Here is a 17,290-nt window from a genome sequence, read left to right as displayed (position 1 = left end):
AGGAAACCATAAACATGACGAAAAGACAGCCCTCAGAATGGGAGAAAATATTTGCAAACGAAGCAACTGACAAAGGATTAATCTCCAAAATCTACAAGCAGCTCGTGCAGCTCAATATCAAAACAACAAACAACCCAATCAAAAACTGGGCAGAAGACCTAAATAGACTTCTCCAAAGAGGACATACAGATGGCCAAGAAGCACATGAAAAGATGTGCAAAATCACTAATTATTAGAGAAATGCAAATCAAAACTACCATGAGGTGTCACCTCACACCAGTCAAAGTAACCATCATCAAAAAATCTACAAACAGTAGATGCTGGAGAGGGTGTGGAGAAAAGGGAACCCTCTTGCACTTTTGGTGGGAATGTAGATTTTGATACAACCACTGTGGTGAACAGTATGGAGGTTCCTTAAGAAACTAAAACTAGAACTACCAAATGATCCAGCAATCCCACTACTGGGCATATACCCAGAGAAAACCATAATTCAAAAAGACACATGCACCCCAGTGTTCATTGCAGCACTATTTACAATAGCCAGGATGTGGAAGCAACCTAAATGTCCATCAACAGAGGAATGGATAAAGAAGATGTGGTACATATATACAATGGAATATTACTTGGCCATAAAAAGGAACAAAATTGGGTCATTTGTAGAGACATGGATGGACCTAGAGTCTGTCATACAGAGTGAAGTGAGTCAGAAAGCAAAAAACAAATATCGTATATTAACGCATATATGTGGAATCTAGAAAAATGGTATAAATGATCTTATTGGCAAAGCAGAAACAGAGACACAGACATAGATAACAAATATATGGACACCAAGGGGGGAAAGAAGGGGGTGGGATGAATTGGGAGATGGGGATTGACATATATACACTATTGATACTATGTATAAAATGGATAACTAATGAGAATGTACTATATATAGCACTAATGAGAACGTACTATATATAGCACAGGGAACTCTAGTCAATGCTCTGATGTGACTTAAATGGGAAGGAAATCCAAAAAAGAGGGGATATATGTATACATATAGCTGATACACTTTGCCGTACAGTAGAACCTAACACAACGTTGTAAAGCAACTATACTCCAATAAAATTTTTTTTAAAAAAGGACATTTGAAGCCATTTCAATAGTGTTTCTTATTGCTTTTCAACCTTATTTTGAGTATTCTTTTTGCAGGTTGTGTTCCTGACTGGCTTTGGCTGTGTGTATGTGGACACTGTCCATCAGTGTGGCACAGTCTTCATCACTGTGGCCCCAGAAGGAAAAGCTGGACCTATTTTAACTAATACCAACAGGTAGGCTTAATTAGTATCCCAGTATCAGCAGGGTATGTTTCCCGTTATAAAGTTGTAAACCTACTATTTGCCATTCTTTGTCATCCAAATATATACATTAAAGCTTTTGGTTAATTATTGTATAATCCATAAGGGTATGGTTATTAGCATTAAATTACACCCATAATAAGAAGCAATATATCATCTTCTCTGGGCACCCCTTCCAGTTCTTCTGTGGTGAGTTTAACAAGCTGATTTACAAACTAAGACATGCATCTTAGAATTATACGTTATCATTAGCATGAAATGCAAATTAATACTTCTCTATCCACATGACCACCTAGTAATTAGTAATTAGACTTAGCTACAGCAAAAATAAAGTCACCTCTTAGAGCCACATTTTCCCCCGTTCGACCTGAGTGTTGCCATCAGGTTTTACAAATGTGAACCAGAGTTATTATCCTTAATTTAAAGGAACTCATATAATTCAGTAGGAATAATATGAAGATAGTCCCTCCTTCCAAAAATTAAACAAGGGCAAAAGACAGAAAATTCTAGGAAGAGGAAACACAAGTAATCAAAGAAATGCAAATTTAAATAAGATATTACTTACTGAATTAACAATGATGTTCCATCATATACAGTCCTAGTAAAAGTGTAAATTGTTACTATTTTCTGGAAAGCACTTTAGTAATATGTATCAAGAGCTTTAAAATCCCTCTGGCTTGGAAATTCCACTTTTAACAGTTTTAAGAGCTTGAGATAAGCAATAATTAGAGAAGTAGGAAAAGGTATGCAGAGAGATTTTATCACACTGCTAATTATAATGGCAAAATATTCAGAGTACAAACCCCATCAGCAGAGGAATAGATGATACATAAATGTACCATAAATGGTATATCCACAGAAAAGAGACTTATAGGATTTTAGTGGAAGAGAAAAATACATATGATGACTTAAATAAAGCAAACAGAATATAAAATTGAACATATAAATATCCTAGTTATGTGCACATACAAGTACATGTATGCACACACATTCTCACACATACGCAAGGAAAACATTCCTAGAAATAACACTGAAAAGAAAAGAATCAAAACTGTTAATAGATGTGCGGTTATAAGTGATTATTTAATAATTTTCTGTATTTTAATTTTCTACACGGAGAATGTACTTTATAATCAGAAAATTTTTAATTTTTTAAATTTTTATTTAAAATATGAAATAGTAATATCAACTTTTATACATTTGTTTAAGCTCCTTTTTTAAAATTTCCTTGCTTTTCATATATGGTTAAGAACTCATTAATTTGGACCTTGCCAAATTATCATTAATTTGAATTTATAATATTTCAAACAGGTTGGGTAGACTGTTTCCTTTGCCCAGTAGTGTTTGTAAAAAAATTAATAGTGTAACAAAACTGGAGACTAAATTTTGACTTGCATAAACCCAAAATTTCAAGCCCACATGACAATTTCAGGAACGTTTTATTTAGGGCATTAGTAGGGCATTGTTTATGACAGTAGCAACAATCCATACATTCAGTGGTAGAAATAGGAAAGGAACAAGTATTTGCTTGTATTTCCTTAATTCATTTGTTCAGCAAGTATTTTTCAAGTGCTTACTGGATGCCGGTGCTATTGTAGGGATGAGGATATACCAGTGACCTAAAAGCCCCAAATCCCTGCTCCCAAGGAGATCACATTCTCATAGGTGGGGAAAGGGAGGACAGAGAATAAACATAATAAAAAAGGAAATTTTATGGTTCAGTAGAAAGTTGGAGTTCTGCAGGGATAAAAACAGAGCCTGGGAAGGACTAGTAGTACCTGGGCACAGGGACAGAGAGAGTGTAGTTTTGAAAAATTGATGTAGGTAAGCCTCACCAAGAAGTTAACATTTGAGCAACTTGAAAGCAGCGAGGGGGTTAATGATGTGCTCATCTGGGGTGAGCTTTCCAGACAAAGGGCACAGCCAGTTCAAAGGTTGGAAGCAGTGTGCCTGGCATATTGGAGGAGCACGGAACAGGCCAGTGCAGGCCAAGTGTAGAGGGTGAACAGGAAGGCACTAGTGCCTGGGGTCAGGGAGGGAAGAGCTAGAAGGAGGGGACACGTGTAGGGCTTCATTTTAATTGCGTGAAACCAGCAATTCATTGGAGCTTTTTAAGCAGAGAAGTTACATGATGTGACCTAAATTTTTAGAAGACCATTGGCAGCTTTATTTTTTAAGTTTACTGAAGTATAGTTGATTTACAGTGTTACAGTGTTACAATGTTAATTTCTTCTGTACTGCAAAGTGACTCAGCTATACACATATATATTCTTTTTCATAGTCTTTTGCATTATGGTTTGTCACAGAATATTGAATATAGTTCCCTGTGCTTTTGCAGTAGACTATAGAGAAGCACAGGAGGAAGCAGGGAGACTGGTCAGGAGACTATTACAGTCATTCACACTAGAGGTGGTGATGGCTTAGGCTACACTGTCAGGGGAAGTGGTAAGAAATGGTCAGATTCGGGATGTATTTTAAGGAAAAGCCAATGGGATTTCCCTGACACATTGGATAAGGGTTGAAAATAGAGGCATCAAGGAGGACTCCAAAATTTTTGGTCTGAGCAGCTGGTAGGATGTGGTTGTCATGAACTAAGATGAGAACGACTGCATGTGGGACTGGGGGTGAGATCAAGAGTTTGACTACAGACGTGACCACTTGAGATGTCTTTTGAGACCTGTAAGTCACTACTATGTGGATGGGCAGTTAGAAATACAAGATCAGAGTTCACAGGGAGTTCTAGGCTGAATATGTGACTTTGGAAGTCATCAGCATATAGATGCACATCAAATCATAGGCCTGGATGAAGATCTCCAAGGGGAGTGAGTGGAGATGGGAAGAGAAGAGGACCAAGGGCTCAACATTGGGCACCTTAACTTTAAGAGGAGGGTGTCGCATAGGTGATGAGTGACCAGACATACAAGAGCTGAGAGCAGACATGCAAAGAAAGTTTTTCCAGAAGGAGGAAGTTATCGACCCCGTCAAATGCCATTGTAGGGTGAATGAGTCACAAACTAAATGCCCATCATTTGATTTAGCCACATGGAAGTAGGCTACTATTTGTCTACTTGGGGGCCTTGACGAGACTTGCTTTGGTAGACTAGTGGGGACAAAGGCCTGCCTGGAGCACGGTTAAGAGAAAATGGAAAGTGAGGAATAGCAGACAAGGTGTATATGCTTTGGAGTTTTTATGTAAAGAGGATCAGGAAAATGAGTAATAGCTAGAGGGGGCGATAGAGTTACAAGAGGGATTTTTTTAAGGCAAGAGAAATAAGAGCATGTTTATAAGCTGCTAGTAGTGAAGAAAAAACGATATAGGAAAGGGGTGAATTTCTGGAGAGATGACCTTGACGGGAGTGAGAGCCCAGTGGTTGAGCACACGTTAGAGGGGCTCGCGGAGACGGGAGCATGGGCAGCTCAGCTCTGAATGTGGCGGGGGGAGCAGAGCACGCGGCCTAAGACGCTGGTAGCCGGGCTGTTGTGGCGTGGGTTCATGGTGAGTTTTCTTCTGCTTGCTGTACTTTTCCAGTGTAAGGCATCTCGGTTATTTTATTATGACTTTCTGCTTTGTGATGATCGTGATAGAGAATTAGTGCACAAAGAACTAGAGGGATTTGAGAATAAAAAAATCTGGTGTTGATAAGGGAAACATGATACAGCAACACGACAAGAACTGGTAATAGTCCCTTTGGGAACATTTCCCAATACTGTTGGAGTATGACCGGCTCTGTCCAGACACGATGTACTGAAAGTTGAGTTCTTATTTGTTTCTTATGAGAATCTGATGGGACATCAGGAGGTGTTTAATAAGGCACTATCATTAAAAACTAAGACATTAAGGAAGAAAGGGAGGGAGGAAAAGAAAAGCAGAGGAGACTCATGTTCTTTTCCCTTTCTCCTGTAGAACTCTGGAGAAGATTGTGACATTTAAAATGTCCATCACTCAGTTGAGCCTGGCGGTGCTTGATGACCTCACCCGCCACAGAGTATCATCTGAGCTCCTGAGACTCACACTGGACAACGTTTTTCTCCAAATAGCCCCGGTGGCTGGTCACGTCCCTGGGGAAGAGACGGCCACCGCCCTCTTTCACCTTTACTGTGTGGAGGTCTGCTGTAGGGACCTGCAGTTGGACAACCAGCTATATAACAAGTCCAATTTCCACTTCGCTGTCTTGGTCTGCCAGGGGGAGAAAACAGAATCTATTCAGTGTTCCAAGATGCAGAGTCTCCTTACGTCCAGCAAAGATTTGGAAGAATACAAGAAAAACTGTTTTATCAAACTTTGCCTCACCTTAACTGAGGGCAAGAGCTTCTTATCTGATATTAACGAGTTCAGTTTTGAATTGAAACCTGCCCGCTTATATGTGGAAGACACATTTGTCTACTACATCAAAACTCTGTTTGAGACCTACCTTCCTAGCAGCAGCCCAGCCGGTCACCCCATGGTCTTTGCAGATGGGAAACAGGTGTTGCCCGTGCAGGTCAGGCAGCACGCCAGGGCCTTGGTGCATCCTGTGAAGTTACGGAAGCTGGTGATACAGCCGGTGAATCTCCTCGTCACCATCCACGCTTCCCTCAAGCTGTACATAGCCTCCGACCACACCCCACTCTCCTTCTCAGTGTTTGAAAGAGGCCCCATCTTCACCACGGCCAGGCAGCTTGTCCACGCCCTGGCCATGCACTACGCCGCGGGGGCTCTCTTCAGAGCAGGTGAGGACACAGCCCAGGGGCCACGATGAGCTGGAGCGTGAGCAGAAAGGAAAGGCTTTGGGGTGGACTTACTGACTTCAAGACATAGGGAAGCAGCTTGGTGGGAGGTAAAGAGCACAGCCTTTGCAGTTAGATAGTAATGGATTTGAATCCAGACTCTTCCACTGCTGGCTGTGAGGCCTTGGGCAAGTTATTGAACCTCCCATGTCTCAGTTTCCTCATCCATAAAATGGGTTTTAAGATTTTTGACAGGAAAAAGTGAAAGTATGTAAAGTACCCTGAATTTTGGTTGGCACTTAATGAACACTCAATCAGTAGTAGCTGTTATATTTGCTGTTATATATATAACAGAATTTTAATCCCATTTAGCAAACGCTTTTTCAGCTCCTTGCAGGCACAAGGCTCTATGTTAGGGCACTAGTGCGGCCAGAAAAACCAGCCCAGGCCCTCAGGTCCTGGGCCTAAAAGAAATCCAGTTTTGGGCTGTTAGCTTTCTTCATTACAGTCCATGAATAGCTCCAGATGAGAAATTCAGAGGATTTGTGTGCTCGTCAGAGGCATGAAGAGCCTTCTACCTACCCAGCGCAGCCCTGCCTGTCTAGACAGATGGCAAAGAGACGGCTGTAGGCATCTCAGCCTCTCCACAGACCTGAGCCCGGGGCGGGGGGAGTCCGCAGGGGGTGCTTTGAATATGTGTACAAAATGTTGTATGGGGAGCACTGTGCACTGAAGCTTGCTTTGGAGACCAAGTTGTCTCCTGATACCCTATGGTAATTGGCTTCAGAACACGCCTTCTTGACCTAAGTTCACTCTAAAGTGGTTTCAGTCTGATAATCTGGCTCCTCGCGTTCCCATGCATTCAAGCAACTGACACCAAACAACCAGAGTGGGTCTTGCAGCCCCTTCTGGTAAAGAGCATGGAGGTCTTCCTTTCTGAAAGTAACAAAGGAGAGACCTTGGTAATGTTGTACTTGGTGGGTACATTCCCATATACGGTAACGTTGTAGCAGTGACTGACCCACAGTAGTTGCCCTACTGGTAAGATAGCATTTTCTCCATAATGGAATTCATAGAGATAGAGCGCTACCCAGAACTCTCAACTGAAAAGAACAAGATCAGGGAAGGCCCCTGCCTGGGAACTGTTATTTTGGTAGCTTGTACAACAATAAGAAAATATTTCCCTCTTGCTAAGATATTATTTAAAAATGAGCAGCTACGATTTCAAACTTAATAGACGGGTATATTAAAAACCGACTCTTTCAGGCAGTTTTTGTTTTTAACCTAGAAGCATGCCTGTAGGTTACTGGACTCTGCTCTGGAGCCTGGGAAGGAATAAGCTTCCCGTCCGTCTGGTCATCACGTTAGGCTGAGGTGTAGGGAGCGCCCATCAGAGTAATGAGCTGGCAGAGAGACTCCAACTGTGACCACCAAGGAACCACGTCCCTGCGGCCTGTGTGCTAAAAATGATCTCTCTTTGTTTTGTTTTTCATGAGCTTTCACAAGAACATTCTGTTTGGATTTTTTGTAATCCACCTAAAAGTTCTCTAAGCTGTTGTCCCAATCTCATTATATGCTGAGACAAATTCTGAGACAGAGGGCCAAGTTTTTAGGTCTGCTGGGAATTCTGTCACTGAAGGCCTGCAGAGAATCTGAAGATTATCTGGAGGAAAGCAGTGGTTTTTGAAAGGGTTGGAAATGGGAAGATGGTAGGAGGTTACCCCTGGGTAGAAGCATCTTAAAGAGAATGTACTGGCATTCTAGTAGAGGAAAGGAAAGGTCTGGCCTGGGAGTGGACAAGTTGCCTCTGCATCTCACATGGGTCAGTATTCACTCATTGGACTTGATTAAAAGGTCCCTCATGGGGATGACTGAAATACCCTGACCTCATTTGTAGGGAAGGACGTGTAGAGGTTTTAACAGTAAAGTAATTAGAAATGAGTAACAACGGACCCTATTTGAAGAAAAGAATGCGGGCTCTGTAATTTCCTGGGGTCCCTCTCTACCTCCAAGGCTCAGTTTGATGGGAAGCCAGACAGGCACTTGTTTTCAACAAAAGTCTGGCAACAAGTAAGAAAAAGATACATGTGCTTTTTGGAGGGAAATAATTAAAGAAGGAATGCCCTCAGATGCTTTGGTCCTTTTCTGGCCATCTCAGATGCCACTGAGAAGTAGCTCTGGTCCACACATAGCCTTCCCATCAGCAGTGAACCTAACCCAGGAGAGTCTCCCTCACCGTCCCATAGCCGGGGTGAGGGCTAGAAGGTGAGGCTGGGTGCTTTCCACACACCCTGTGCCCTGCTGCCCTGGCCTGAGTGGGCCCATTGTAGAGTGAGTGGTCTTTGCTTGGCAGTAGCTACGCACCTTTCTTTATCTCTCTATGGAACTTTAGGAGAGAAGGGGAATTAAGATGTTTCTAGTCCAATCTTCTGCCTCCAGGCGAACCTTACAACTATGCCAAGCTAAAGGAAATGTGTTGTCTCTTCACCTCCAGAGAAGGCCCTCCGAGGAAGACTATTCCACAACCTTCCACGGTACCCTGCCTACTCAGCGCAGCCTGGGCTCCCAGGAAGAGGGAGGGTGGGCTCTGGAGCCAGGTAAACCTGGCTTGAAACCCTCCCACGTGTCTAGACGGCGGGGAGACTGTGAGAACTGACGCAACCTCTGAGCCACAGTTTCCTCCTTGTCCTGCCTTTGAGATGGTGGAGTCGGGGTGACACTGCGTCAGAGCAGGCTCTGTCCCCTGCACCTGGTACAGTCCCTGAACCCAGGGAGAGGCTCAGTCCTTGGCTAATCTGAATATACACGGAGGCAGGTACTAGGACTTGAAGAGTTGCTGTGAGAACTGAGGGAGTTGAATGCCTGGCGCCCATAGGCGCTTCCATTTATGATCTTCATCTTCTGGAACTTACTCCCTCTTTTAACCTAAACCCTAGTGCTGTCTTCTAATGTTCCAGAGAAGAGAGGTGGGCTTAAAACTTAAGAACGTCCCTCTCTACAAGGGCTGGGCCTGGGAACCCTTCAGGGCTCTGGCTTGGCTCTTGCACCCACACCTTCCCTACCCTCTGGGACTGATGACTTGACTGGGGGTCTCTGTCACAGGCCTGGCCTCCAAAGCCCTTCTGGGGGGCAGGATCGGCTCCCACACGGGTCCTGTCCCCGCGGCCTCCCCATTAAAGCGATCGCAGCCCTCTCCTGGGCTGGAGAGGCCATGGTGTCCCCGGGGGAAGCTGTCTGTTGGGCGTCCTCTTCTCCGGAGCCCCCGGCCCTTGCCTGCACCTCCTGTCCTCTGGGCGAGAGCCCCGAGCCCCCCACCCGGGGAGGAAGGCGAAGGGGAGCTGCTCCAGCCTCCACGCCACAGCCCCGTTCCCACGGGGCCGAGCGCTCGGCAGTCAGGCCGCCGCTGAGCGGGCGGCTCCTGGCAAGCCCCAGCTCAAGTAGGAAACCGGATCCAAAGCTCGCCTCCTGGGACATTTGCAGGGAACACGCCCCTCTCGCTAACCTAATCAGCATGTCCCTGTCACCAGAGTTTACACAACTGAAGCTGGGCTCGAAGGGGAAACATTTCTCTGGCTCCAGCTCCACTCCAAAGGGAAGCGCTCAGCTTGGTAGGATTGGGAAAGATTAAAAATAACTTCCTCCATCCTCGTCAGAACTGTGCATCCCCTTTGCAACACCCCTTTTAGCATCTGGCCTCCTCCCCTGACCAGGCATCTCCTCCTCATCCTGGTGCCTCCGCTGCCCAAGGAGGTTTTAAGGATAACTTCCCAGCCTGCGAACACCTGCAGCCCCAGGGACTGCCTTTCCTCGGGGGCAGGAGCATCGTCCCCTGCACACGGGTCCCTTTTAGCAGGAATACGGGAGGCTTGGGCAGGGAAGTCATATTAAAGCTATTTGCGAGGCCGCCAAAAGGATCGTTTTGATTTATAAAGTATGAAAGTTTGCCATTTATGAATTCACAGTGAATGAGTTATTTCCCATATTTTGCTCCAAAGGAGCTTATTACATTCTCCATTCTAGTGTGAAAAATGAATTGCAGGGAAAATGGGTCACTTGTCCCATATGTTGAAAGTGCTGTGTTTAAGATTTCAGTAACCCCTTCCCTTTGGTCCCTCACAGGCTGGGTGGTTGGATCCCTGGAAATCCTTGGCAGCCCGGCAAGTTTGGTGCGAAGCATCGGGAATGGCATTGCCGACTTCTTCAGGCTTCCGTACGAGGGGCTGACCCGAGGCCCGGGAGCCTTTGTGAGCGGAGTTTCCAGAGGGACGACATCATTTGTGAAGCACATTTCCAAAGGTAGCTATTCGGGTTCCTTGTAATGAGGCCTTATTTTCATTCCTTCCCTCTCTTATTTTTTATTTTTAAAGAACGTGTTAAAAGTTTTCAGTGAATTAAGTTTGCCTCTAACTTTGTTTGGCTTGTTAGCTGGCAGTGAAGTGTTGGATCTGTAACAAAGCTCATATATAATGTCTTATGTTTTAAACAGATCATTGCTTGCCTGTAGTGTGTGAAAATGTTTCAGAAACTTCAGAATTTGAAACCTCCCAATGGGAAAACAAGGATTGGCTCAACTGTTATTCCATGTGATAAATACAGAAATATTAAAGGTGTTCAGGACTTCTGCTAAACATCAGAAATCCTACACTGTGTTGCCTCATCATATTTTTTTAAATGTAGATACAGTTGTCATAACTTTTGTAAGGCTATGGATACATTTTGACGTGGAAGCCGATTGGGAGGTGAAAGAGCCAGCTTTTCCCTAGCGCGCCACGTAAACAGTGCCACCTTGTGGCCCAGACGGGTCATCGGGCGCAGAAACCAAACTGCCGCCCACAAGAAGGAGAGCGTGCTTTCCTTTCATCCGTGTGTTTGTTTGCCCATATTTTGGTCAGGTTGGCAGTGACTCGGGAACTAACAAGGGCCATCTGAGTCCCCGTTTCTTCTCAGCAGGAGGCAGGGGAAACAGGGCAAAAGCCTCCTCCCCCATAAAAGGCTTTTTACTGTCAACAGTACTGCAACTCTGTTATGAGTGGGCAGGTTACAGAAGTCTCTAGAAGGCCTCAAACAAGACTTGAGCTCGAAATATGAGAACCCATGATCCATAGAGGGGGACTGGCAAGAGAACAACAAGAGCAATAAACCAAATTCCATGGACAATCACGGGACCACTCCCGCGGGGCCCCGGTCATCCGGGAGGCCTGTGAGCCAAGCTGCAGGAACTCACAGATGAGTCACTGGTGGATTTCTCACTCTTGACACTTGAATCTTTGTGGTTCTGTTGTTTTTATTTTAAAATAAGACAACCAACACTTGCTAAATTGCACTCCGGCAGTAATTTTAGCATAGTGACTCACTGAATGTTTTTTACACTTGTTCTCTCCTTCTCTTAGGAAAATCTGTTTGGTTTGTCTGTGTGTGTGTACGTGGATTTTTTCTTTTCAGATGACTGGTTAAGATGCAGCTGCAAAAACAACATCTTCCATTTCTTCTGAAAACTAGACATCCAATAACAGATGAACTAATTCATTAGCTTCAGGATATGTCCGTTGATGTCTTTCAGTTTTGCTCACTGGGGTCTATGCAGACTTGCTAGAGGGGATTATGACTGTCTTGAGCAAGATGCAGAAATAGCCTTTCTTGGGAAAACCAGACGGAATCGTGGCTTTCACATGCTTTACTCCCTTTGATGTCCTCACTTTTTTTCAGCTAACACCCTGAGTATCAAAATCACACATATTCCCTGTGGCATAATAATTATTTCCTGACTGTCAAATGATAAAAGTTTAGTGTCTTTCTCTACTATGACTAAAGTAATAGGGGGAAATAAATTTTATTCCTAAAGTAGAAACATTCCTTTGCGATCTGTTTAAAATTCAGCAACATAACCTTACCCTTTCAAATCAGAGCAGGCAAATTGCAACCTTCAAAACTGGACCTCAGTGAGGACTTCAAAACTAACTGTTTTAGCCAAGTCCTAACAGTCAAATGAAAGTGCATGATAGCTTCCTATGAGGCCGTGGGCATTTTTCTGGTAACGGAGATTCTAATTCTACCCCCTGTGAGGAGTGCCATCACCCCTGTCAGCAAGTGTTCATCTTCACCTCATTGTCTTAAGGCTGCTTCTTCAAACTGACCGAGGGGAAGCCACCATCACTCTCCATGGGCGAGTCCAGAAGGCGGATGTGCTTTCACCTCCCTCTCCCCTCCCCCACAGTGCTCCAGGGACCACTCCCCTAGGGGCCACCATCTATGCGACCAGGAGACCAACCCACGTGCTCTTGTGCCCTCAGGTACCCTCACCTCCATCACCAACCTGGCCACAAGCCTGGCCCGGAACATGGACCGGCTCTCGCTGGATGAGGAGCACTACAACCGGCAGGAGGAGTGGCGGCGGCAGCTCCCGGAGAGCCTCGGCGAGGGGCTCCGGCAGGGCCTGTCCCGGCTGGGCATCAGCCTGCTCGGTAAGGGGTCGCCAGGGACTGGGGCCCAGGACTTTCCACGGGCTGGTTGTGGACTGTCCATCTTTCTGCAGAGATGCTGAGGCTCAGAGAGGCCAAGGCACGCATTCTGGTTCCTACCCTGGCCAGCAGGGTTCTGGAACCGGCACCCTCTCCAGAGCCCTTGTGCGGCTGCGCAGGGCCATCCTGGGACCTGGCCGCTCCCCGCTCCCCGCCGGTCGCGTTCCCACCTTCCCTCGCCTCTGGTGGGAGATGCCTCTCTGCGTCCTTGCGGCTTCCGTAAGACATAATTCACTCCGTAGGGCCCCGCGCGCGGGGTGTCAACACAAGGAAGGCAGCCCACAGCTGCATGCTTGCTGAAGGGAGCAACGGGCAAACCTCCTGAAGCGCTTGCTGCCTCTCTGCTACAGATACTGCAAACGCCTGCTTTTGTTTGGGAAGCACTTGAGCAATGTGCAAATGTCATGTAAACTTCAGTGAGGAGCCCACTTTTCCCTTTTATTTTTTTAAGAATGCCAGATCTGCCTGACTCCAAGTAATTGCCATTTGTCAAGCGGCCAGATGGTATAGCTAGAGATGAAGATTGCTAGGGGTATTTCCAAATATTACAAATGTTTGAAAAATAAGTTGCTTTGGAAAATCTATGAAAAGGAAGCTACAGAGCTGAAATTTTACAGAGCAGGATTTTCAAGGGTATCTTTTGTTTATTTGTTTGCAAAGGAATTTAAAACTGTATTGTTTGGCAGCCTGCCTGCCGAGCATCTGAAGGAGTGTGCATCTTGCAGAGATCAAAGTGGCCCAAAGCAGGGAGAGCAAAGGTCAGAAAAGATGAGCTTGAAAGGATTTGTCCTCTCTCCAGGCTGCAGTTTTGTACATAACCCCCACCCCCCCCCCACCACCACCACCACTCACAGCGCGGCCAGCTGAGGCCCCGAGAGGAAGTCGTAAGATGTTACAAACTTCAGGTTAAGTTACTAGAAAGTGTTTAAGTCCTAACCTGCAGTGGTGTGGGACACGGTCCTGTGATAATGTGTGGGAGCGGGGACCCGGGGTGGAGCAGCTCTGGGGAAGGGCGGGGGGGGGGTGGGGGGTGGCCACGGTCCTCAGGAGCCAGCGGACCCCAGGCTCGGGTGTCCAGGTCCTTTCTCTGTGACCTCAGAGCTTCTCTTTTGTAAATTGGGGCTGAAAATTACTCTGCCGTCACTGGAAGTAATGCTGGTCGGTTGTGTGCCAGGCACAGGGTCCATGTTTGGTAAACAGCACCTTCATTATATTATGGTAGTAAAGGAACTATAAGAGTTGCCTGGTTTCAGACAGTGTCCCAGCAAAGAGAGACATCTGAGCAGTGGCAGGAGCATTTCTGCTTTAGTTTTAGTCCAGTGGGTTCAGTTGCTGTAACCACAGGAAGTGTCAATGAGGTTATCTTGGAGGCCTCAAGCCATCATTTGGGAACTGTGGGACCTCTTTCTGCTAAGAATCGTGGCTTTACGTGCCCTCTGCTCTGGGCAGGAGAGTTTCCTTCTCGCTGTCCAAGCTCTTCTTGGTTGGAGGCACTCAGCAGAGGAGACCTGAGCCGGCTGGCACGTGGCTGTTCCCATCCTGACTAACCTGTTCGCTCCCCACCCAGAGAAGCCCACATCCACTACCCATTTTCCACTGTATAAAACTGTGCCTGATGGTAGAAATCAGTTACGTGGGGAGCCATGATTCTGCCTTTGTGATGTCACCCTTTCAAGCATGGCTCCTGTTGTTAACCAGGGTAGAAAATCATAAACCTCTGAGCTTTGCTATAGCCATCATGTTTTGTACACACTCATCCATGCGAGGGAACCACTTAGCCTGTCTGTGGAAACTACAGTAGGCTCATGGAGTCTGTGGGCCCCTAAGAGCTCCACTCACAGCAGCACATGTAGAGCAGTGTGTCCGTTTCTGTGCTTCTCAGACTAAGGTTGGGCCAACCAGCTTCCTTTCCTGGAAGAGTTCAAGAACTCTCTGTATCCCACATAATCACTGGGTCGTCTCAAAACGTCTGGTCCTTGATATGTGGCAGGAAGAAAGGGGAGAATAGGACCAACCAAGTCCCCTCACCTGGGAAAGTATAGATTTGTCGCCGTTTAATCCATCCCCAGAAATGGTGTATAAAACTGCCAAATGCCAGTAAATGCCCGACTGAAGTTAGAGCTATTATCATACAATAGTTTAAAAGCCATGCTTGGTGAAATCAAAATGCTACTTCCTCAGTTTCTTCCTTTATGAGACATAAACATAAATGACCTGGTCAGTAAAAAATACATTTAAATAACACTTCTGGGTTGTCAGAGTACTTTCATGGGTCATCCTATTTGATCATCAGACCTAGGAATGAATGAGGTTAAGTGACTTGCCCAGGTCAAACCTCCAGGCAGGACAAGAACCTGGGTCTTCCCACATGTCACCCACCCTGGAGGGCTCCAAGCCTGGAAACAATCAGGATGTGGGGAGACTGAACAATTGAAAGTTCCAGGGTAGGAAAAATACATTTCCCCCAAATGTTTATGGGTTTGATGGGCCTTCCTGACCCGGCTCGGCCCTCATGAGGACACGGTGGAGTGTTATGAGGCACTTGAAAAATCAAAGGACGTCTTCAGCTGTCCTGCCCAGCCCCATCGCCCCAGAACAGCGAGGAAGTGTTGGGCTGCAGAGAGATGCCGCCGAGGCTCCTGCAGGAAATCCACAACCGTTTTCAGAAAGCAGTGGCTTTTGGAAAAACTCTGTTTAGCCTGCAGAGTTGGCATCAGGCTTGCCCGCATTTACCAGATCCGTTCCCCAGATGCCCCCACTTTCTACTACCTCTGGAGCCTGCTGAGAGAGGATGTGAGCTCCATGTCACAGCTACATGGCACGTCCCCTCCCAGATGGGACTTCTCCCTGGGGAATACCTAAGGCAGGATGTCAGAACTCGCTTCTCTGGCCCAACTTATGAAGCGCTGCTGGATTTCCCAGCAGCCACGACTGTCTTGACAGCCACTCTCGGGACGCCATTCAGAATCCCGACCACGTAGGCCTCCACCAGGTGAGTCGGGACGGTTTCCCAAGCGAATGAGTGAAGAGCTGGGCACCGAGAAGGCACTTACACACAGCCCGTCTGATGCTGCCCTCAGCCATCAGCACCTTGCTTGGCAGTTAGAAGGGAATTTGGGAACAACAGATGTGCTTCCTTCTCAGTTTGCTCATCTGTCGTGGTCAAAACAAGCAAGCCCCAAGCCAGGGTTCCTAATACATTCTGTGGGGTTCGTTTGTCCCTGGAACGTGAGCTGTGGAGCGGTGTCCCAGCCCAGGCCTGTGCCTCTGCTATTGTGATTTAAAAAAAAAATGTTCAGAATAAAATTACATGTGATTAGGCAGCACCAAAATAGCCACACAGACAGAACATTCATAGATAGCGACCCGGTGAGTTTTGCCCAAGGCTGGGGAGCAAGTCACAGAAGAGGTGAGGGAGGGTCTCTTAGTCTCCTTGCTTCAGAGAGCAAGCCCTTCTCTTCCAGCAAAGGGTAGGAAAGGAAGTACATCTGGGACTTCCCTGGTGGTCCAGTGGTTAGGACTCCATGCTTCCCCTGCAGGGGGCACGGGTTCAATCCCTGGTCAGAGAACTAAGATCCTGCATGCCACGCAGCGTGACCAGCAAAAAAGAGGAAAGGAAGCACATGCGGCTTCTGCCCCGCCCAGCACACGAGGGGGGGTCCGGGGAAGCACCCCTTCCCTCCCTGCCTCACTTCATCACATCACAGCCGGCTCCATGTGGCTGCCCTCCCCGTGGGCCTGGTGCCAGCGGACAAGTTTGGGAATCGGTCGCTGCTAACTAAAGCCTCAGACCAGAGTTGGAGTGTATGGCAGTAAATAATTTACCAGTTGTGGGATTTAGCGGGATTACACTGCCTGAGAGACCCTCTGAAGCCCTGGGAGAGCGGCCTCAGGCTCAAGCTGCAGACGCGGGCCGGGCTGCCGGTCTCTCACGCACCTGGGGCCCAGGGAGGTGTCAGTGTGTGTGACAGGCCAGCCTCCCGCCCGGCGCCTGATACTGGCCCAGGGCATGCGCTCCCGCAGCTCCTTCTCTACCTCTTAGCATCTAACGCCTTGTCACGGGGGTCAGGCTTTCCACTTTGGGGGCTGCCTGAAGAATTTATCAAAGTTTATCTATATCTATCAGAACCTTCACCGTGGCTGGTGGCTAGAGAAAGTGGAAGATCAAAGGGGAGTTTCACTGTGATACGGGTTTGCACTTAGGCAGACCCAAGTCAGAGCCTTGTGTGGATAATCACGGCTCTATACCCCTTGTGCTGGTCAGGCCTGACACATTAAAGGAAAATGGGAGATTTTCACCTGCCCCCCAACTCTATTTTAATACTGTTAACGGCAATCTGCCCTTCAGAGAAGACATTTCTACCAGAAATACAGGCAATAACTTCATTGGTGAATTTGTAATTATTTACCCCACCTTTTCTACTCTTAAGCATGGAGATCTTTCACAGAAATCAGAAAGTGAAATCGCAAAGTCTGTGTCCTTTGATTTGATGCTATTCACTTTGAACTGTCTGCTATGAAATGATTTGAAGAGACGACCCCAGGGTTCTTGCCTCTCCCAGTGCAGCCGGTTCCATTAATACTTCCCAGCTGCCCTGACTTCTGACCTCATAGACAGAGAGCAGAACATCAGATTCCTCAGACTGAAAACACGAGGCGAGCTCCCAGCCCAAACACCAAGACTGGGTGTCTTGAGGGGGTGCTGAGACTGCCATCCCTTGGCCC

The 17,290-nt window shown here is 46.7% G+C and overlaps 1 protein-coding gene across 14 annotated transcripts in view; it reads left to right on the top strand.

Moving 5' to 3' along the window:
• Positions 1-17,290, top strand: part of VPS13B (vacuolar protein sorting 13 homolog B) — a 795,150-nt gene that overhangs the window by 767,758 nt on the left and 10,102 nt on the right. For all 14 annotated transcript variants that reach the window (XM_089898526.1, XM_089898529.1, XM_089898532.1 and 11 more), the window contains 4 exons: positions 1,195-1,313; positions 5,245-6,050; positions 10,167-10,343; positions 12,338-12,508. In XM_089898526.1, coding sequence (XP_089754652.1) covers positions 1,195-1,313; positions 5,245-6,050; positions 10,167-10,343; positions 12,338-12,508 — 1,273 coding nt within the window. The remainder of the gene's footprint in view (positions 1-1,194; positions 1,314-5,244; positions 6,051-10,166; positions 10,344-12,337; positions 12,509-17,290) is intronic.

The sequence above is a fragment of the Delphinapterus leucas genome, chromosome 17, assembly GCF_059928025.1.
Source record: "Delphinapterus leucas isolate spDelLeu-1000000601 "Yukka" chromosome 17, BTC_Dleu_Yukka2, whole genome shotgun sequence".
In the NCBI taxonomy this organism is placed as follows: Eukaryota; Metazoa; Chordata; class Mammalia; order Artiodactyla; family Monodontidae; genus Delphinapterus; species Delphinapterus leucas.
The sequence above is the reverse complement of the archived record's forward strand: the minus strand, read 5'-3'. Positions and strand labels throughout refer to the sequence as shown.